The sequence below is a fragment of the Topomyia yanbarensis genome, chromosome 2 (genome assembly GCF_030247195.1).
Source record: "Topomyia yanbarensis strain Yona2022 chromosome 2, ASM3024719v1, whole genome shotgun sequence".
Lineage (NCBI taxonomy): Eukaryota > Metazoa > Arthropoda > Insecta > Diptera > Culicidae > Topomyia > Topomyia yanbarensis.
In genome coordinates this window covers 338687750-338711849 of record NC_080671.1, presented here as the reverse complement: position 1 = coordinate 338711849, position 24100 = coordinate 338687750, and the positions used below count along the sequence as shown (strand labels likewise).

Genomic DNA, 24100 nt, shown 5'->3' with positions numbered 1-24100 from the left:
GCCTCGTTTTTCTCAGTTCGAGCTCAATGTTACTTAGGACCTTTTGAATAAGTACTCTTGATTTAATTTATTATCCTTTCTAAATTGAACTTCGAAAATAAGTCGCATGAACAGAAGAAAATATTTTTTTTATTTTGATGCTTAGGACGTTTTTACTAGGTACCTATGTGCAGTGGGAAAAACATAGAATGAAATGAATCTTGCGTCGTTTTCGCATTGCGCCTATGAACAGTTGCAGGGGTTTCGAAGTATTTCGCGCATAGGTCCTTTCAATTTAAAAGGTCTCAAGTGCAAAATTTCAAAATATTATCATGAAAACTTAGCGACTTTTTATATAATGCTTGTTATTTTGATAAATACTGGGTATAATGAATCCTGGTTTTCGGTATTCGTTAGCTATGTTGTAATCACATGCAGTGCTGCAAATAACTCAGTTTGTTTACAGTTGTCACTAAGGACCATTTGAATCAGCACTCTTGATTTTATATAAATATATAAAACTGCCGCTACAGCTTCCAAACAAATTTTGTTTTGTTTTGAAGTTGTAAAAAACTCGGTTAAATTTGGTTGACAAGAACTTGAGCTTTTTTTTTTCTACCGATGGAGGAACAGACCTGTTTGAAATCAAAACTTTGTCAACTTCATCGATTTTCTACACGCAGACACTGTGCGATGTTTTAACATTTACAAAAATGAGAGAAGGAAAGGTGAAAGCATTTGTCAATTTTGAGCCAAGTTTTATACTTCTCAACAAACATACAGCGATAAAAATGTAAACGTATGTCTATTAATTTTACACACAAATTTCTGCAATTAGCGGTGGCATATAGACACTATTTGCTGGCACATAAAGCTAATGTGTGCATTCACAAGAAGGCACATAAAACCTTATTCTATAACAATATATGCACATATAACCTAGGGGCAGATCACTTGCGATGCATTTTTAAAAATCAGCGAAATTAAATGCATTTCTTTCCATTAAAATAGAAATTCGTAATGCATTTTGCGTTGCGTGCAATGTATTTTGCGTTGCGTGTAAGACGTCAAAACCCTACAAAAACAGCCCTACATAATTGAACAAAACATCGAACAAAGTAGATTAGCGTAGGACGATTGTTAAACAATCTTTTCTGCGAGGGAGTGCAAAGTTGATGCAAAAACGGAAATCAAATGCATTTTTTTTCTAATTTGATGGAAATTTGTTATACATTCTTACAGTGATCTGTCCCTAGCATATAACTTATGTGTGTGCATACATAGTTTATACACTTAACACGTAGAAGAACATAGATAACATTGACATTTATTCTTCAAATGGATTTTAAGTGGTTTTAATCAAATAAAATTTATGTTCAGATTTTTATCAATGTATGATTACGAAGTACAAGCCAACTGTCTAAAATCTGTTTGAAGTGCAACTAATAAAAGAGAAAGTTTTTCTTTTTTGTTCACTACCAACATTTGTAATTGACGAATAAGAATTTGTCCGGAATTTCCACTAAAAGTAAAATTGGCCCAAAACGCCCCATGCGTCAATATTTGCAAAAATGCCACCCCCTTTAACATTCTCACACTAACACAAATGCACCTGCATTAGTCCATTAACATTTCCTCTAAGAACGGTTGGTTTCAAAATCGTCCCATGAAGTGCATTCGTTGGACCAAATACGAATATGTTGTATTTGTAATGGTTGGACGACGTCCAACTAACCGTTCAACAAAGTCCATCGTTGGACACGTGTTGAACGATTTAGAAACATTTTTTTTTGACTTCTCAGTGGGTTTCTGTCAGCTTATTTACAATCACAGTTCTAAAATCAAACCAAAGGAGCTTGGTTTGTTTTCGTCACGAAATATTTAACCTCAACCGGTTTTTGCAGTGCAATATTTTTTCTCTACGAAATAAATCGGTATCATTTCTTTTATAATGGAAATATAAAGGTTAATAGTCGCTTTCGTTTACTGAAAGTTTTTAGGATTTCTGACAGCTCATTTTGTACAACCACAGATGCAAAGTCAAGTCAAACGAATTAGGTTTGAATCCATCACGATACATAACCTCAACCGGTTTTTGGAGTGCTAAGTATTTTGTTTTCATCACGAGATAATTCATTACCTTTTCTTTTTTTAACGGGAATAGAAAGGCTTTTAGAAACGTTTGGCATAGATTTCGAATACAATGAAACTCGGATGTGACTCAACCAGAGAAGAGGCGATGAAATACCATTTTTTATATTGATACCAGGGCAGGAAAATTTCGAAAAATGAATTGATTGCTGTTCGAAGCTTCACGAAGCACCTTCTCAAGCATACCACATGCAATCGATGAGTTTGACATAATCGCTGCGAACATTTAGGGGTAAAACTTATCTCTGCTCGGACGAAGCGAGCTTCGTATCTAGTTCGCTCTTTACAATGTTCGAAAAAGTTCACATTAACCTTAGAAGCACACATCGTCGAACACGAGGTAAGCTCTTGGCTCGTGGTTTTTGCGTTTTTGGAACATTTCCACAGAGTTTCGAAGCGATATTCGGTGAACACATATAAAGCGAATGCCTCGTTTATTTGAGAATCGCGAACATCGAAGTTTTATATCGCTTCAAGCATCAGCATCATGAGGCCACCGCGAACATGTTCGCTACGTGACTATCTGTCTTAAAATCTTAAACTGTAAATCTTATTTTGAGTATAAATAAAATGGATTATTTTAAGATTATAATTTAGGATACCTTACCAATTTATGAGCCACGAGTTTGAATGAGCGTAGTGGTAGTGAAATTCAAATTCTTTTTTTCGGAATACAATTTTGTTTACTAGCTACTTTGATTGCAAACTCGTCTTTTCTTCTTCAATCGGAGTATATTTTCCCTGCCAAGGAGTTTAGGTGAAGATGTATAAAGTATGTTTAAGGGGGTAAGGGTTTCAGCGTGAAAAAATGTTTGTTGGTGAAATGACTCTTTTGAATGAAATGATACATTATAATGTACAAAAGTTTTGATCAATTCGCTTCGCCCAAATTTCTAAAAAAATCGCAAATAGTGTTTTTTAACGCTAAAACCATTACCCCTCTCTTAATAATCTACCTATCTAAAACAAATTCTTCCTAAAAAGAACAATTTTCGGATGGAATCTCACTGCTGACGTCTGAGTTCAGTTAGACGGCGAACTTCAGTTATTTGCATCCACTGAGGGGTAGTTAGGCGTAGTCCATTGGCCTTTGTTTTCAACTTGTTGCGGTTTCTAACGTTCTTGCGCAACATTCCTAAATCGGCTAGTCATATTCACTCAATAATATGCGATGATTTGTGTGTTAAACGTTATTTTTAATTTTACCAAATGAATTTATTAACCTAGTACCTACATACTTGAATCCATTATTATTGTCATTAATTGAATTATAATGTTGCATTCCAGGCACCTGTACCAAACCAAGAGGAAAGCTTCCAAATGATTTTTATAATATTGTTTTATAAGTTTATTGGTTGATTACCTAATCACAAGAGACAAAATATTTATTTTCAAACATTTTCGACAGAATCTGTTCACTTAATAAATGAAGTGTCAAACTTATTACATGTTCCACTTTTATTTCCTGACTCCTGTACATGTGTTTTGTGATAAATAATGAGAAGGATATTCCAACTTGTTTGTATTGTATTTGTTAACTAATTACTGATGGAGAAACGCAAAAAACTTACAAACAATGTTCTAGTGATTTTTTTGTTGTTGGAAATCCAAAAACAATTCTGAAAAGGACAAAATTTGGTTTATCTTCTCCATGATGTAATCTTCCCTTATTTGACTTTTACTAATAAAAAATAAAAGAAAGAAATCTTTAGGGCCCCCTGTATTTTTTTTGAATCAGTTATAGCCGAAATGCTTTATAGGGAAATCTCGGAAAATGAGAAGCGAAATAAATAACTCCAAGTAGAATGAAAGTCGTTCTAAACTCGAACTTTTTCGAATACTGTCTTTCCATTATTATTCGCTTTTTGTCGCATTCCATATTTTGATATATTATTTTGAAGACCCATATTTTAGATCAATACAATAGTAATTCTGCAAAAGGGCTAATGAGACTTTTGTAAACAAACTTATTTCGCTCATTTTCCGCTACAGAGTTGAATTTTATGAAAAATACACATGAATCAACATCTTTGCCCTTGGTAGAATCGGTTTCAAATGTTTTCTGTGTCGAAATGATAACAAATTAAGAGAAATCGGCAAAACAAAAGTTTGTTCACAAATCTTATTAGCCCTATTCAAATGTTGCTATGGAATAATAAAATCAAACAAGATCAATTTCGATTATTTTTTTTTAATTTTACGGTGGTGTAATTCCTTAAGTGGTTGATTTAACGGCTTCTTTCAAAATTTATCGAACCTACTCCCATTCGTTCATTCGTTAGAGTAGTTTATGTTAAAGAAAGTGTACTAAATTAATAGGAACACTTAAATTTAGGAAGTTATGACCTTCGCTCCACAATGCAGTTTGCGACAGAATTGCTCAACTGAAAATTATTAATTGAAATGAATGAAAACAAACATTAGACTATAGCATTTTGTACGCATGCACTTCAGAGGTCCAAGGGTTACAATTTCTGTTCTAGTTCTCGGATCGCCAACACATTTTTTTCGATTTTTTGGCCCAGTTCTCAAGGGAAATCCAGTTTTTAACTTTTTGCATACATATTGCATTGAATGAAGAACTTAGATAATGTATTCATAAAGTATTAGTAATAATTCAATTGTCCGTTCATTTTAAAAGGTTTTTTTTATAACTTTACAACTGATTTAATTTCACTTTCAAAATTTCTCGAAATATCATGTTCTAAAAGTTCTCAACCGATATAATATTCGAAAACAGTTATAAAAATGTCTCATCACACTGGTAGATGGATTCAAAGCGTTTTTTTAAATAAATGCACGAAAAAACATGCGCCCTTCTAAAACATACTTCTGAATCAAAATTTTACTGTTAGTCGAAAACAAGATTTACAAAACGACCAGAACTGCCTAATATGAATCGGGAATGGTCGAGTTTATTGACATTCCCTATTTATTTCTAGGATTCATCATACACATCATGACGTTATTTATTTAACTGATAATCGTTTTTTTCCTTTGAATGGATATCGATATCTTTATCCTCAAGAAACTGACATAACTGGTAGGTGACTATAGGAACATGACTAAGATAAGCGACCCACTCAATACGTTGTGTACATTGTGTTTAACTTCATTTTCTAGCCCTAATTTATTTCATTTGAAAATTTATCCCCGCCCTGTCACAAAATCTTGATTTTATCCCTACTGGTAATATATCAGTAGGGTATCTTAAATAAACTTGTTACGTCACTTTTCAGTTAACCCCAGCATCCATAAGCTACACATTGTCACAATTATTTTTCACCTATTCCACCCTTAATACAAGGCCTCTGTCTAGAATATACTTTTTTTGCATAACTAGTAGGTAGGTATTTGAATAAAGAAAACTAATATCGTCCGGCGAACATGTTAGCGATGGCCCTCGCGATGCTAAATTGATATAATCTTTCGGTGTTCGTCATTCTGAAATACTTCGAGGTAATCTTTTTTCTGTGTTCGCGAACATCGTTTCGAAGCTCCGTATAACTGTTTCAAAAATATCGATCACACGAACCAAGAGCTTAGCTCGTGTTTGTCGAAAACTACGCAAAAACTTTTACATATCTTTCCGAACATCAATGAATTGAACAAGAAGCTTTATTTGTCCTAGCCGAAGAGCATGCAAAAGTATCGCCCAAATGCCCGCAATTACGATGGTAAGCGATTGTGATGCGAAGCTTGTGAATACGAACCAGTAACGCAAAGCTTCGCGCTTTGAAAGTATTCGAACATAGGTTCGGTTCGAATATTTCCTGCCCTGATTGATACATATTAACTCAGATTCGTTTTTTCTCGATTTGGCTGAAATATCACTTATTTTCAATGAGGATTCGTTATATTGGATCGGCCATTTTGAATTTCAAAAAACTGAATTTAGATTCGTAATGTCCAAAACCCATAGTTCCATGTAATTGCAACGAATTATTGACATTCTGCCACGAATAATGTATCGAAGGTGTTCGCAAAATTTAATTCGCGTTTATCTCAAAACATGATTTTTCAATTCATTTGAAAACTGTTCAATAAAAAGACTTCATCTTTTGACCTTTCGAGAGAAGACCTTTTTCATTGACCTATAAAATCTATAAATTCGTTGTATTTATTATTTTTAGTGAAGCCTTAAAGTGCAAAAAAGGGCTAAAAACCGATCTAAAAGTTTGAGATCGCATCATAACGTCAAATTTCAAATTTTACCCATTCTTAAGAAATTTCTTCAATAAATTTAGTTTACTTTAAAACCCTTTATTATTTTTTTGTATTTCATATCATTCCTGAGGCAGCAAGCAGTATGCAGTTTTGGAATTCCACGCGCACCCAACCTTAGACAGAACGCCATTTCGTTTTTTCGTCTTGAAAAAAAATTGTAAACCAAGACGAAAATATGAGCTTTTTGAATACCAAAACTGTTTCTTTCCATGTTTTTTCATTGGCCCACAAAAAAAATCACAATTTTTTCTAATTTTTTGGTTATTTGAACGAGAACCTCCCCTTAAGCGAACCCAACAAGAGCAGAAATATTGTCAATAAACCAAATATTGATAAATATATGGAAATTGCGCAGATAACACAAATTTAGGCTACAATTTTCAAATTGTTAAGCGTTGGAAATCAGAGTTTCACTATTACGATCTACGCAACTGTTTGCTATAAGTCTTTGACAGCTACGCTCCAACTGCATTGCATCGATCACTGCGCCACATACAAACATTTGGTCGCTGTTAAGTTAGACCGGACTAAGTGACATTGCATATTTCAAATCTGGTAAAAGTCGAATGTAGCTGTGACATGTGTGTACCCGGGGCAATAGGTGTCAAACTAATGTGCCTAGCATATGTGAGAGCGAGATGATAAATTTTCAGTGTTAGAAGCAACATGCGACCTCTAGTACTTATAATCTCTTTTTCTAATTTATTCAGAATTTCAGTAGCGGGTAACGCACATTTCAAATCAAGTCTAAACGTCTGTTATCTGTGGTAAAGGCATCTAGAAATGTACGATAACAAAACCATATTGTGCACTCTGACAGTACAGTAATTTTACAATAATATTTACGGTAAATTCTAGTGTTATGCTGCAATACAAAAACAATAAACTTTAACGTTTTTACAGTAAATTTCAATGTAAAATCGACTTTTACAATAAAAAAAGGGGGTGGTTATGTATCATAACATTAAAAAAATTGATTTTTCTCCATACATTGTTTTTCTCGAAAACAGTGAAATTTAATGTGAATTTACTGTATCAGTTTTTTGCTGAACAGTAAAATTGGATGTCACATGAAATTTTATTGTAAATCCACTTCAAGAACTCTGCAGCGAACTATGTTGAAACAGTAATAACTATTATATTTATTGTTTTATGATTGTTTGTAGGGTACATGCTACTGTAAAATTCTATTCGGGTTACGCTGAGTGCATATAAGGAGAGTGACGACACTGTCAAATTTGGAACAATTATTATTTGTCAGTGTCATTCCAAACGAGTCAAATTCATATATTTTGACAGGTCGTTTGTTCGTTTGGAATATCACTGACGGATAATCATGACAGTTGTCTTCACTCTCCTTACATACACTCTGGGGTTACGTCGTATTACAAAATCATCGCAGAGATAGAAAACGATAAATGTGGACACCTTTTATTGTACACCGTGAGTGACACCCGCATATTTTTTGTAAATCAGAGATGCCAGATTTGCAGACAAGTCTGCAAATTCGCAGATTTTTAATTTAAGCTGCAGATTTCTTCGATGACGCAGATATTTGCAGATTTTTTAGTTTGGTTGCAGATATTTGCAGATTTTTTAGTTTTGTTGCAGATATTTACAGATTTTTGAATGTAGAGGCCTTTGATTACACTAGCTTTCCTGACATTTTTGTTCTTCATAGACTTTTAAAATTTTTATTGCAGACATTTGAAAAAAGTACCTGGCATCTCTGTTGTAAATAAACAATCTAGTTTTCTAACCGGCTGGCTTTTAAAGTCATGATCATTTATTTTGTTGGATTGTGTCCAATTAATTGAATAGTAAAAAATATTCAGTAGAAACAATGGCCCAGTTAGTTCAGTATGTGGTGGTGAATGGTGAGATTGCAAAAACCTGGCCAAAAGGTGCCGTTATAGCACAATGCTGCCATGCTGTTTCCGCTGTAGCTCACCTGTACGCCGGCGATCCAGCTACGGTGGAGTATTTCGAGGATTTGGATAACATGCATAAGGTGGTGCTGGTGGTGAGTAAAGCAGTAATCTCTCGTGGAAGATTGCTTTAGAACTAAAAATTATGGTGCCATAGCCTGACTTAGGGAATATTTTACCATTCCGGAATGGTTATAAGTTTTTCAAACTTAGTAATTTTGTAATTTTATTATGCACGATAACCTGTTAGTACAGACTTTGAACCAGGTCAAGGAAAGTTATTAACAAAAAGCAGGAAGTTGTGACGCCCGGGATATAGTCCATTCCAGACGATATTACCATGTTTGAGCGCGTTGTTATTTATCCTCTACATAAACAGTCTACCCGAAGTTCTCTAATTAGCAGCTATATGCAGATGATTTGCAAATTTACATATCCGGAAGAACTGAAGAAATCGATGGGTTGAGCAATACGGTGAATGCAGACCTCAATTCGATCGAACAGTGGGCAGCCTCCAATGGACTTTTTCCCAACCCGAAGAAAACACAAGCGATCATCTTTTGCAAGACTGATTGCGGCTCAATCGAAGATCGTTTTTGTTGTGAGGAGATTTCGATAGCCGAAAAAATAATGAATCTTGGTCTCCAAATGGACAACAATCTTTCTTGGACTACTCAAGTCAACGACATCACTCGGAAAGCCTTTGCCTTACTACGAGGATGCAGAATGAAATGTGACACGACATAGCGCAAAACACGCTGTAAGCCCTACACTGCCGTTATAAGCATATTTGTCCCATGTTCTATGGGATTCCCTATATACATGAGACAATTATGCGTATAACGGCATTCGTTGTATTTATTATTTTTAGTGAAGCCTTAAAGTGCAAAAAAGGGCTAAAAACCGATCTAAAAGTTTGAGATCGCATCATAACGTCAAATTTCAAATTTTACCCATTCTTAAGAAATTTCTTCAATAAATTTAGTTTACTTTAAAACCCTTTATTATTTTTTTGTATTTCATATTCCTGAGGCAGCAAGCAGTATGCAGTTTTGGAATTCCACGCGCACCCAACCTTAGACAGAACGCCATTTCGTTTTTTCGTCTTGAAAAAAAGTGTAAACCAAGACGAAAATATGAGCTTTTTGAATACCAAAACTGTTTTTTTTCCATGTTTTTTCATTGGCCCACAAAAAAATCACAATTTTTTTCTAATTTTTTGGATATTTGAACGAGAACCTCCCCTTAAGCGAACCCAACAAGAGCAGAAATATTGTCAATAAACCAAATATTGATAAAGATATGGAAATTGTGCAGATAACACAAATTTAGGCTACAATTTTCAAATTGTTAAGCGTTGGAAATCAGAGTTTCACTATTACGATCTACGTAACTGTTTGCTATAAGTCTTTGACAGCTACGCTCCAACTGCATTGCATCGATCACTGCGCCACATACAAACATTTGGTCGCTGTTAAGTTAGACCGGACTAAGTGACATTGCATATTTCAAATCTGGTAAAAGTCGAATGTAGCTGTGACATGTGTGTACCCGGGGCAATAGGTGTCAAACTAATGTGCCTAGCATATGTGAGAGCGAGATGATAAATTTTCAGTGTTAGAAGCAACATGCGACCTCTAGTACTTATAATCTCTTTTTCTAATTTATTCAGAATTTCAGTAGCGGGTAACGCACATTTCAAATCAAGTCTAAACGTCTGTTATCTGTGGTAAAGGCATCTAGAAATGTACGATAACAAAACCATATTGTGCACTCTGACAGTACAGTAATTTTACAATAATATTTACGGTAAATTCTAGTGTTATGCTGCAATACAAAAACAATAAACTTTAACGTTTTTACAGTAAATTTCAATGTAAAATCGACTTTTACAATAAAAAAGGGGGGTGGTTATGTATCATAACATTAAAAAAATTGATTTTTCTCCATACATTGTTTTTCTCGAAAACAGTGAAATTTAATGTGAATTTACTGTATCAGTTTTTTGCTGAACAGTAAAATTGGATGTCACATGAAATTTTATTGTAAATCCACTTCAAGAACTCTGCAGCGAACTATGTTGAAACAGTAATAACTATTATATTTATTGTTTTATGATTGTTTGTAGGGTACATGCTACTGTAAAATTCTATTCGGGTTACGTCGTATTACAAAATCATCGCAGAGATAGAAAACGATAAATGTGGACACCTTTTATTGTACACCGTGAGTGACACCCGCATATTTTTTGTAAATCAGAGATGCCAGATTTGCAGACAAGTCTGCAAATTCGCAGATTTTTAATTTAAGCTGCAGATTTCTTCGATGACGCAGATATTTGCAGATTTTTTAGTTTGGTTGCAGATATTTGCAGATTTTTTAGTTTTGTTGCAGATATTTACAGATTTTTGAATGTAGAGGCCTTTGATTACACTAGCTTCCCTGACAATTTTGTTCTTCATAGACTTTTAAAATTTTTATTGCAGACATTTGAGAAAAGTACCTGGCATCTCTGTTGTAAATAAACAATCTAGTTTTCTAACCGGCTGGCTTTTAAAGTCATGATCATTTATTTTGTTGGATTGTGTCCAATTAATTGAATAGTAAAAAATATTCAGTAGAAACCATGGCCCGGTTAGTTCAGTATGTGGTGGTGAATGGTGAGATTGCAAAAACCTGGCCAAAAGGTGCCGTTATAGCACAATGCTGCCATGCTGTTTCCGCTGTAGCTCACCTGTACGCCGGCGATCCAGCTACGGTGGAGTATTTCGAGGATTTGGATAACATGCATAAGGTGGTGCTGGTGGTGAGTAAAGCAGTAATCTCTCGTGGAAGATTGCTTTAGAACTAAAAATTATGGTGCCATAGCCTGACTTAGGGAATATTTTACCATTCCGGAATGGTTATAAGTTTTTCAAACTTAGTAATTTTGTAATTTTATTGAGCACGATAACCTGTTAGTACAGACTTTGAACCAGGTCAAGGAAAGTTATTAACAAAAAGCAGGAAGTTGTGACGCCCGGGATATAGTCCATTCCAGACGATATTACCATGTTTGAGCGCGTTGTTATTTATCCTCTACATAAACAGTCTACCCGAAGTTCTCTAATTAGCAGCTATATGCAGATGATTTGCAAATTTACATATCCGGAAGAACTGAAGAAATCGATGGGTTGATCAATACGGTGAATGCAGACCTCAATTCGATCGAACAGTGGGCAGCCTCCAATGGACTTTTTCCCAACCCGAAGAAAACACAAGCGATCATCTTTTGCAAGACTGATAGCGGCTCAATCGAAGATCGTTTTCGTTGTGAGGAGATTTCGATAGCCGAAAAAATAATGAATCTTGGTCTCCGAATGGACAACAATCTTTCTTGGACTACTCAAGTCAACGACATCACTCGGAAAGCCTTTGCCTTACTACGAGGATGCAGAATGAAATGTGACACGACATAGCGCAAAACACGCTGTAAGCCCTACACTGCCGTTATAAGCATATTTGTCCCATGTTCTATGGGATTCCCTATATACATGAGACAATTATGCGTATAACGGCATTACAGTAAGCATGGAAATCCAAATCAAATCCAGATTCACGAATTACATAAGCAGGTTAGTGTCGCCCTTACAGACGCCAATATAGAAATGCTCGCACAGTTTCGGTCGCGTATCGCACATAATCGATTCCGTTTAGCAATTTTGGAACCTCCAGATGGGTTCGCGGAAGCGCACAGTTCGCTTCAGACGTTGGTCAAAGTAATGGAATGAGATGGGAACTGTATACTAAACAGAGTGGTGGACTGAAGTGATGGAGAAAAACAACAGTTAGGCGTACCAATGGGCAGAAACAGCGCAACAATAGCAAGCGATAGCAGACAACACACCTTGTTATCTCCAACCAGCTCCCCCGTTTTGGCAATTGCCGCTACATCCGAATTCGAGACCGCTGACTGCATTTACAGTTCCTTCGAGAGGACACTTCCAATTTAAAGTTGTCCCATTTGGTCTGTGCACGGTCAGCCAGCCCTAGCGCGTTTGACGACGCGACTGTTTGCAGACATGGAGTCGGAAATATACTATATACACTACATGACATCATCATGTGTTCCAGGACTTTCGAGGAATACATAAAGACGCTCGAGGAGGTAGCCATACGATTACGGCACGCAAATTTGACGGCATGGAATGGAATGGAAAAATCGAAGTTCTGCCGGCGTGAAATCAAGTACCTCGGCTACAACCTAAATGAAGGCGGTTGGAAAGTGGATGAGGACAAAATCGAAAGCGTCATTAAGTTCCCTTCTTCATCGACTAGAAGGGAAATTCAAAGGTTCCTTGGTCTTTGAAATTGGTACCGGCGCTGTTTCAATCACGGAACTAACGAAAAGTAAATTCTGTTGGAATTCGCTGTCGGAACAGTCTTTCCTGAAACTTCAAGCAGCGTTGGTGTCGGCATCGGTATTGGCAATTCCAGATTACACGAAACCGTTTTCGGATGCTTGTAACGCTCGCGACGTGGCAATAGGCGCAGTACTGACGCAGGATATACTGCCTATAATCGCAAGTCAGTCCCATGTAGATAGGGTATGCCATAGAACATGGGACTGACTTGTGATTATGGGCAGTATAGATGTAGAAGAGCATCCAACTTGATATTTCTCTCAAAAGCTGTCATCATCTGAAAAAAAACTCTGTGACAGAGCGGGAATATTTGGCCGTAATCCACGCGATTGAAAAGTTCCGGAGATACATTGAATGCATACGGTTTACGGTGTACTGCGATCACGCGGCGTTGATTTAAGTTAATGTCGATGAAAAACCCGACGACGCTAATTAGTAGTTGGCTGTTAAGATTAAACGCGTATGACTTTGCGATCAAGTACCGTAAGGGATGTATCAACGTTGTGCAGGATGCGTTGTCGAGAATCGTTGTACAGGACGCGTTGTCGAGAATCGTTGTACAGGATGCGTTATCGATCGTTGCAAGCATGGTGTTCGCACCGGAAGAAATCAAAGATGGTTGGTATAACAACCTACGAGAACGTATTGTAAAGAACGGTGATAACTTCCCGGACTTTCGATTGACAAAAAATGAACTGTACAAGAGTTGTCTTTGCAAGGATGAAATGGGAAACACGATATTATAAAGAGGTTCCATGATTCCCCGACAGTCGCACACATTGGCTTCCACAAAACATGGCAGAAGATACAATCTCATTTCTACTGGCCAAAAATGCAGCTGGAGATCAGCAAGTACGTACGAGATTGCGACGCGTGCAAGACCAGCAAAGCACTTAAAACGCAGATGATGACAACAATGGGAAAGCTCAAACCGGTTAGGTTGCCATGGGAGCTGGTCTCGATGGACTTTGTAGGTCCATCGTCGCACCCGCTGCGCAGCGCCGATTCGGTGAAAACGACGGAATTCCTGGAGAAGGAAGCATTTTTAATTTTTACGCTCTCGGATAGTACTTTCCGACAACGAAAGCAATTTGAGCCAATGACATTTATATCGCTGTTGTCACGGCACAACATCTCCCACATGAAGACGGCGTCCTACTGTCCAATGGTCACCAACACGGAAAGGGTCAACAGTTAGGTCCTAGTAACATGTATTCATTCCTTGTTAGATGGAGAACACCGAGAATGGGACGAGCAGCTCTCTGCAACCACCGCGGCCATCAACAGTGCTAAACATGAGGCGATCGGAATAAGTCTACACGCTGCAAATTTCGGTAGAAACCTGATTCTCCACACGCACCTGTGCACAAAGCAAGAACTTAACGGTAAGGATGGCATAGGACATGCGGTTATCGAAGATCAGGCGAATTGAGCTGTTAGTTGCACAACGCATACAAAACAACCACGAAAAGGCGAATCAGCGTTATATTTTTTTATTCTTTATTTTATTTTTTAGCGCTGCGACTTCCGAAAGTGTACAGTATCATTCAAGGTTGTGGACCTGGTGTGGCGAAGAACATTCGGTCTGTCGTCAAAGATGTGCCGCGTCAACCAGAAGCTGGATCCGAAGTTCACATCGGGCATCGTTAAGGAAACCTTCCGAGCCAATCTATCTTTGGTAGAAGCTAGAGGATATACTAACAGGAAAGAAGAGCAGATACCATGCAAAGGACATCAAAAAAATTATTCAGTTCTATCGGCAGGTTCTGGCCTGCTAACCACGAGCATTGTGCTCCAAACACACCGTTGGTCGATCGGGACAAACCGTGCCCTGGGAAGCCCATTTGGCATAAAGTCATTTAGCTAACGTCGTTTGGCATAAAGTCATTTGGCATAAAGCCACTTGGCATAACCATAGCGCGATTCAAGTGTTCATTTGGCATAAAGCCATTTGGCATAAAGGTCATTTAGCATAATCGATTAAAACAAAATTGAAGATAGCTTGCCATTTGGCATAAGGACCATTTTGCATAATGCCCATTTGGCATAATGGCCATTTGGCATAAAGCCATTTGGCATAATAGACATTAAACCTAATTTCTCAGGTCTATTTGATTAACATGTAACCGAAATAATAGGATACAAAATTGGTAATTTTCTGGTATGCAGTTTCCCGAATTATCATTGCACGATATGGACTACAGTCGTGATTCACTGGTTGGTCAATTTTTGACTGGATCACTTTTTATTTGGAGCTCCGATAGTTGGATCTGAATGTCAAAATCTCATGTCAAATTCATTTTGCCAATCAAACTGACAATAATTAGAGATTTGACCAGATGCATTTTCGGTCCAACTAGCGAATCAAATTAGTTAGTTGGACGACTGTCCACGAATTGCCTGAATTTTCCGGAAATACAATAAAACTACAGTCAACACTGAATTTGTCCTAAAAGACCTGCTAGGCAGCCAACTGCGCTTTAGCTTGCCACTTTCTATTGAACATGAAAATTTGCTTGAATTTTATTCATTTTAAATGCAACTATGAATTTCTAAGAGTTTACATTATTCTGAATATTGTCAATTCTTCGAATGTTTTTGATTTCGATAATAACTTAAAGCGTCTGAGATTTTGCCTTCTTTTACATATATGTAGTAAATTGCTTTTAACTTTTAATTTTATTGCTTTGAGCTTTTTTCTTCTTGTGAATATGAACTAGTCGAGATTTTTCCCTCTTTTCAATTTAGACAGCAAACAAAAGTAAACGTCAACATTCGGAAAGCAAAATACTATATATCTCGAATTAGATTTCATATTGTATAAAAAGTAGTTAGTTAATAGCAATCCAAATATTCGTAAATTGAATGGTTAATACAATGGTTCTTCTTCGCTCGTTCCCTCTAATTGATTTGACATGAGATCTCTAGTTTTAAAATAGCCTATCATTGGCAGATTACAATTACAGGTATACCTCGATTTAACATACATTTTCCGATTCAATCATGTACGTTAAATCGAATTTTATGTAAAATCGAAACACAAAAGAAATATTTGTTTTCGACTAGAATTATTTTTTTATTCATCACACAAAATATTTACGAGGATATTACTGATTGTATCCACCTAACAGTGACATAGAAACCACATATTCTCAATTAAACAATTAGATTGCACTTCTGAACATAAACGACATATTTAACTTAACCTTGCCAAGTATTCGCCAATTCTAACAGATATTCATTTCATAAAGTTCGTCGCAAAATTTTCTCAGAATTCAGGATAACTTATAAGAATAGTCAACAAAGTTGGATTAACCATTGTGTGCATGAAGAGCACAATGCCTAATTTTAGTAAGTAAAAAATTTGTGTTTCTATTTTTTCTCATCTTTATCTTGGTAGACCAACCTGTCCGTCAGATAATCGCAGAACTCCAAATGAGAACACTACTTGAGTTCACGAGCAAACGACTAGTCACGAAGTTTTGTAAGCACAGAAGTTCTACTTGCAGAAAAAAAAACTACCAAATCGAGCCATTGTAGCGCTATACTGCCCATGATCGCATATCAGTCCCATAAAGATAGGAAATCCCATAGAAAACGGGACAACTATGCGATCATGGGTAGTATGTATAGTTCTCCTCAAGGAAAAAGTTGGATTAAATCATTTTGTACACGACAGATACAATACCTTAGTTTAAAAGTCGAACTCATCAGAATCAATAAGATATTTTAATTGCAATACAAAAATGTTTAAAAAAAAGTTTAATCCTTATGTACGACGAGGAGGTGGAATTCACTGGAATGTTGATGTCACTATTATCGATCTCCAAAATAGCCGCGTAGCATGTGATGTCTAAAGCCAAGAATTGATCCACTGGTTTCCTGCTCCCACGTTGTAACAGGCGACAAAGACGGAAATCTTCTTTTCATTTTTTTTTTGGATCTATCTCCTTTTTTACACATTTTATTAGCTTATTATTTATTGGATCTATCTCCTAGATTTCTATATAAACGTGAACATTTATTATGGTACTCCTGGGGGGCAAGTATCCAGAGTCTTCGATCATCTTAAATCGTACGCAAATGCCAGTACAGTTTATTCGAATCCCAATCTCTACTAACGACCATTCTCTACCCTTGCAGTTGTTGAGAGTAATATATACAGATATATAGAATACGCAGTAATATATGAAGAATATAATCACAATCAGTGTCGGACTAACATTGCTTTTGTGTGCTTCCTCTGTTTAGATTAAGTAATGACTGGCACCGGTATTGATAAATAAACATCGTGACCTTACCAGGAGTTGTACATTGAAGGAAGACTTTTATCTTCCATCATTACCGTATATTGCATTTTTTTGCAAGAGGAATCGATCCATAATGAAGTTGTCGACCCTACGTTCTTTCAAGCTCTAGTTGGGTGCGTTAACATCGAGGAACTGTCATGACTTCATTACAAATTTCCAACAGTTTCGTAATAACTGCTACAGCCCCAATGCCTATTAGTGGGACTCACCGTTAGGGCATTGCAAAAAAATTTTTTTTTTGAATTCTCAAAGGCCCCCCCTCTCATATTGTGACAAATGTCAAAGTAAGCTCAGATGCTAAATTTCACATCATTTGGACAATTTTAGACCCCCGCCCACTTCGCTTGAATTTTTTTGAAATTGGTACTATGGGAAAATATGGAGGAAAAATACATCAAATGCTATAACTCTTGAAGTAGCAATCAGAAAATTACAATTTATACCTCTTTTGAGAGGAAATAATCTAAGTATTTGAATGAAGATATATTTGTTTCTTGGAAAATACGGGAAAGTGGGGTACTGGGTCATTTTGGCCCCAAAATCCCCTATTTTTAATGATTTTTCTGCTCCGTGAGGCAAATCATACATATTTTGTAGTTTTTCTAATGTAAAAAATCTCGGAAATCAAACGGAACCCTTTTGACCTTAGTTCGAATACGAGAAGTTGGGGTTATAGGGCTTTTTGTCAGTCATATTAAGTTTTATCATTTTCTCATGCATATATCTCTATTATTCTTCAATCAATTTTCATAAAATGTAACTTATTGAACGTGTAAAATTCTGAGGAATAAAACAAAAATAAAAACTTTAAAGGTAAAATTCAGAAACATCAAACTTTTTGATATTTACTCTACAAATCTCATTTTTTCATTATTTGTCCTAATACTTCAACTTCCCCTATTTTTCCAGGAATGAAACTTTTCTCATGTGATCCCTAAGCATATTTTACACTAAAAGTAGTAAATTAAATAAGAATTTTGTTGTTAAATGGAGTTAATATGTGCGATTTTATGATAAAAATGTGAAATCGACACTATATGTCAGATAATTTGATGTTCCTGAATTTTACCGGTAACGAATCTATTTTTGTTATAATCCTAAGAATTTTCCACGTTCAACAAGGTATAGTTTATGAAAATTGAGTGAAGAATAATAGAGATATATTCACGAGAAAATGATGAAGTTTAATATGAATGTCAAAAGGCCATTTAACCCCAACTTCTCGTATTCGGACTAAGGTCAAAAGGGTTCCGTTCGATTTCTGAGTTTTTTTTACATTAGAAAAACTACAAAATATGAATGGTTTGCATCACGGAGCAGAAAAATCATTAAAAATAGGGGATTTTGGGGCCAAAATGACCCAGTACCCCACTTTCCCGTATTTTTCCAGAAACAAATATATCTCCATTCAAATACTTAGATTATTTCCTTCCAAAAGAGATATAAATTTTAATTTTCTGATGGCTACTTCAAAAGTTATAGCATTTAATGTATTTTTTCTCCATATTTTCCCATAGCACCAATTTCAAAAAATTTCAAGCGAAGTGGGCGGGGGTCTAAAATTGTCCAAATGATGTGAAATTTGGCATCTGAGCTTACTTTGACATTTGTCACAATATGAGATGGGGGGCCTTTGAGAATTCAAAAAAAAATTTTTTTTGCAATGCCCTACTCACCGTCCGCCAGTATCTCGTCACCGCCCTATACCTTCCATCAACCATATCTTTCCAGTTATCTATTTTTAGCTTACACATAAAAACCCATAAAACTATTATCAGGAAATAACTTGAACCACAAATTCGTGAACTTTACTGTGCGTTGTCAAAATAAGAATGCTTTTGTATCTCAGAATCTTAAACTTAATCTAACGAAAAAAAGAAAATAAATTATGTTTCTTTAAGCATTGGAAGTGGATCATAGAATAAAATTGATATTGATTCTTAACATTTCATTTTAGTAACATTGACATTAAAATTTTTTTGCATGTATGTTAAATCGAGGTAAAAATTACGTTAAATCGAAGTATGTTAAATCGAGGGTATGTTAAATAGTGAGTATGTTAAATCGAGGTATACCTGTACAGATTTTTTGTTGCATGACATTTCACAAATTTTTTAACTTTCATGCAAGATGACCAACATAGTTCTAAATGCAAATATTCTCAATGCACAAATTCCATACTTTAGTTTTCTATGTAATCAATCTGACACAAAAATATTCTTCGTCTCACTGAAGTTTATTCCTTCTTTCAAACATGAGCAGTCCTTGGAATCGTACTTATTTCAGTGAATCAAAACGCCATAAACATTTGAACGGGTGTTTTCATACTTTATGCCACATGGCTCTTATGCCAAACCATTATGCCAAACGACCGCAATAGCATTCAATATCCTGTACATTTTATGCCAAACGACCATTATGCCAAATGGCTATTATGCCAAATGACCTACTAACATTTTTTTCTTATGCCAAACGGGCATTATGCCAAACGACGTTATGCCAAATGGCTTTATGCCAAACAGCCCCGTTTCAAACTACCTCCGCACCACGGTTGTCACGATAAATATGGACAAGTCTGTCTATGCCAAGACACATGCTGGTGAACTCGGGTGATTCGTAGTTATGCTGCCTAAGCTCGACCCTCATCAGCAGAAGACAAAAGTTAAGCCCGTACGATATTAAGCCTGTTCTAATGACCCTGCCACTTCTAGTTTTCCGATCTGTTTACTTCACATCCTTGCTCTCACTTGAGTACTATGGCTCTAATTTTCATAACTTTCCCTACCCAGTAATCTCTAGCTAATTGAATGTCGTTAAAATGTAAAAAAATATCGTCTGATAGGCAGCACTTTTTGTCAGTTCGGTTTCTCATCTCGCTCAGTTCAGACGCTAGAAATCGCTCCTATAGTAGGGCAAGTAATGCTATAGTAGGGCAAGTAATCAAATTTACCCGCGCGCTGCTTGGTCTACTTGCAAAGGCAAAAATTGGTTCCTTCTACCTAGTGTGTGAAACGTGAACAAACAATGACTGACAATACATAGCAAGAGTATGTCCCGTTGCGTGCAAACTGTGTTGCTGTAGACTTCTCGAAATGTCCGGTAAGACAATCAATTCGTGAAGTGGAGCAAATGTTGAAAGTGGACATGAAGCTCAACGTAGCGGAAGTTAAAGCGGTGCAATTCCATCATTTACGTCATGCGGTACTGATTCTGTTCAAAAACATTAGTCAAACAGAATCATTCGCTTCCCAGAACAACATGAAACACGTCGTCGAATGTGATGACATTTTATACAATATCCCAACGTATATAGATGTTGACAGTATTGAAATAAAGATACATGACCTGGCACCAGGTACTCATTCCTCCGTTATCAAAAAATCATGTCACAATACAGAGAGGTGAATAGTGTTACGGAAGATACTTGGGGGAACTTCTTCCCAGGACTCCGCAACAGTGTTCGTGTGGTGAGAATGCGTCCGACAAAACCTATTCCCTCTTATTTGACTTTCACATGCACATCATCTCAAGGTGTTGAATATTCTCCACGAGCACTAATCACGTACCCAGGGCAAATTCCTACATGTCAGTATTGTGATCAGCCGCTACACCATGGAAAACCTTGCGCAGAGACTGCTAAGGAAATTCCACCTGCTACGACCAAAACCGGTATACAATCATCGTATGCTAAACCACAACCGGTTGTTAAACCAATGACTGCGGACCAGGCAGTAACAAACACCAGCTCAACAACGATCCGGCCCAGTACCCCCAAACCAACTGCCATTTCAAACAGCGCAGTAACAACCATTACACCAACTACCTCTAAACCAAAAACCAACAGCAAGAAAGAATCAAATACCGATGACGAAGGATTTACAACAGCAACCCGTAAGTGCAAGAAACGAACAAGAACATCGGACCGTGAACATCATGAATGCAGTACCGATGACGACATGGACGGGAACGAAAATACGAGAGAAGACGTACCGAATAACCCCCAAGGTGCGGCAGCCAACACACCCTATTTTTCACCACCAAGGAAGAGGATCACAACACGCAGCAGCAAGCTGCGTCAACAAGACCCGATGGTCACATGAAAGTGTATTTTAATTTTTACATATTGTAAAAATCATTAAAGACCTACGGCTCAGTTATGCTAACGCATTGAGCTATGTCAAATAAACAAGCAAAAAAATCACTTTTTGTGACTGCTGGGGTTCGCCTTGTTGCGGCATAACACCGGTCCGGCCCAGCACGAAAAATAATCGACTCTGTAGTAGTGTTAAAATCAATTTTTCCCGCGCCAGGCGAAAAAAGATGTGTCGCCACGTTGAAAGTCTCACCAGACACTCCTGGTTCTAACAACGGATTTTTATGTGACGCTTACGAAAATGACCGGGTAAATAACGTAAACATTGTGAGCATGGAAATCGTTTTATTGTAAGATATCGACAATTTTTCGCAAATTTTTTTTAAGCGCTAGATTATTATTATTATTATTATTATTATTATTATTATTATTATTATTATTATTATTATTATTATTATTATTATTATTATTATTATTATTATTATTATTATTATTATTATTATTATTATTATTATTATCTTTTTAATTTTCATTTGACTATTGTCTACATGAAATAAAATTTAAAATCAAAATACTGTTGAATATCGTGATTTGTGAGGAATTAAACGTTTGACATTCAATAGTAAGGGAAAGCCCCATGATAGCTGGTATTGTTTAGTCCATCCATCCATTCCTACAACATACGGAGCAGGAACAGATGAAATCTTGGCTGGGAAATGACCGGCTTGTCGGATACCACAGGGTATCTAGGTTGATTTCATACGCAAAAAAATAATATATGCATTTCCATGTGGATGAATATTTCATCGCATTTTTGATTTACAAAATATAAGATGCTATGCTCAAGCATATACAGGAAGCCAAACTCCGAGCCTTGAAAAAACTTTTTTTATTCATTCTGATTAAAAAGTTTTGCCTGTAAGATTCATAGCTCAATATTTTTAACATTTGCGAATCTACAATCTTCCCCGCACGTTTCTATCTCCCCAGAAATCATTTGTTTGTATGTAGGTACCACATCCAATCCACCCACCACCCAAACGCATCCAATTTTTCAACGAACGTTTCGATTTTGCTCCACATTTTTCAAACCGCCCCCGATGATGTGCTTCAACGCACCCACGCTGTCGGAAAATTTTTCCTCACTGGTCTAGCTCGCTAAACCAAAAGGAAAATATGAAAAAACTGTCCGTAGTGCTCTGTTCTGTTCCAGGTCAATTGCGTTTCCAATGCATCATTCAACGGATCAGCTCAGCATGGGCGAACAGTGTCGTTAAAGAATTGGACCAGGGCGGCGTGGGTTGAACATTTCCAACCTAGTTATTTATAAACTGAGGAAACGATCTCCCACATAACGTTCGAAACACTGCCAACATGCGAAATGTTTTAGTTAATATTAAATATCATTCTTTTCGTCCACAGGCTCCGGATGCCGAGAAGCTGATCAGCCTGGCTGAAGTGCTACGACAGAATGAAATCAAGCACAAACTATGGATTGAGCAGCCGGAAAATGTACCAACATGTATAGCACTGAGGCCCTACAGGAAGAAGGACGTTAAACAGTATGTTAAGAAATTCAAATTTTTCAGCTAGTAGAAACAAAAGTCGGTCATACGGGAAAGAGAAGGAGGATGGAAAAAGTTCCCAAAAAATACATTGCTTATTTTAGTGGCTGGGAATAAATAATGGGAAATTTCTCAGAACCGAATCGCAAATAGTTGGTCGCTTTGAAGGTTTATTGCTTCAGATTTTTAATGTTGATCGCGTAGTGGGATGGGTGTAGAGTGCGGCAGTGAGAAGGAACGGTTTGGTGAGGTGTGATTTCTCTTCCATTACGTAAGGTCTTCGCATTTCGGGGCCGGCAAAAATATAAATATACCCGAAGACATATTTTTAAAACAACCCGCACACTTGTTTTGCTCCGTTGGGTTACGAAAAATTTAAACTGAAAGGTGGCGATAGGCCACCTACGGAACAGTTTTTGTTTGCCTAACGTAAAATCAAAATTGAAGGTTTAGGATAGAAAAAAAGCCATTAATCACCTAAAGCATGCCGAAATGTATCCCAATATCACGTATCTTTCGTGCACATCTTGGAGGGGACTGCGCTCCACAGGTTCTCGACTGTTATTTGCTTACTAATACACTAATAAATAATAAAACCGCGTTAATTCCGAAAACCGTGCAAAAAACGCGTTACATTCAATGCAAAAGACTTAGACGATTTTAGGAAAAGCAGTGATTTTGGAGTTTTATGAAAAAATGTCCTTTTGAAGAAAGACAATTTTTGAACAAGTTTTTTTTGGCACGGGTTTTGCAAGTAGCACGGTTCATGCTTTTATTCTAATTTCTTAGAAGAGTTTTGGTAAAATGGAAAAGTCGGATCTTGAGAATTTCTTTTGGTCTGTATTTCAACAATATGGTTGTTTTCGGAACAGTATTAACGAGTAGATGCCAAATATGGATGTCTGAGACCATTTTAACCCTTTCATGCCCAACTTTTTTCTAGTGCATGTAGGATTTCAAAACTATTTTTTCTTGAAAACGGTGAGATTAAGAAACACGAAAAGTCTTTTTTCATAAATATAGGTACTTCCATTGTAGTGCTAGAAGCCTTCCAATTTTTACCTTCCAATGGTCAATACAATTCTCCTAGAATATTTACAATAGTCCAATTGCATGGAAAACGTAGCCAAAGACAGACTAAATTGATAAATTTTATCTGTTTTCAAAGATATTGCACCATTACGAAGATATTCGAAAAATTAATTTTCCGTCGTCAACGTAAACTGTCCCTGGCAGCACTGCTCCAGCAGAATCCAATCAGGCTAATTGCAATAACTTCAGTTCTACCGCTGATCCTTGTAACTGTTAATGCTCAAATGAAAGGCAATAGTCACATTTATTAGCCTTACTTGTTTTTGCGAGCAAATCTTGCCTCAATCAAAAGTTATAGCTGTTTACAAACATTGTCCACAAACAACATGGGCATGAATGGGTTAAAAATAAA

General features: G+C 36.5%; 1 protein-coding gene across 1 annotated transcript; it reads left to right on the top strand.

Annotated features, from left to right (window-relative positions):
- The first annotated feature begins 10794 nt into the window (after positions 1-10794).
- Positions 10795-22799, top strand: LOC131684041 (putative peptidyl-tRNA hydrolase PTRHD1). Its single transcript, XM_058966552.1, has 2 exons — positions 10795-11091; positions 22514-22799. Exons 1-2 carry the CDS (start codon positions 10912-10914, stop codon positions 22682-22684), a joined length of 351 nt encoding a protein of 116 aa, XP_058822535.1. The 5' UTR covers positions 10795-10911; the 3' UTR covers positions 22685-22799.
- The last annotated feature ends 1301 nt before the right edge of the window (positions 22800-24100 follow it).

What these genes read in the sequence shown, in the direction of transcription:
- LOC131684041 (XM_058966552.1), top strand. Translation starts at nt 10,912, where the DNA reads ATGGCCCGGTTAGTTCAGTATGTGGTGGTGAATGGTGAGATTGCAAAA. An exon ending in TGCATAAGGTGGTGCTGGTG is followed by an intron (nt 11,092 to 22,513) that starts GTGAGTAAAGCA and finishes TTTCGTCCACAG; the next exon opens with GCTCCGGATGCCGAGAAGCT.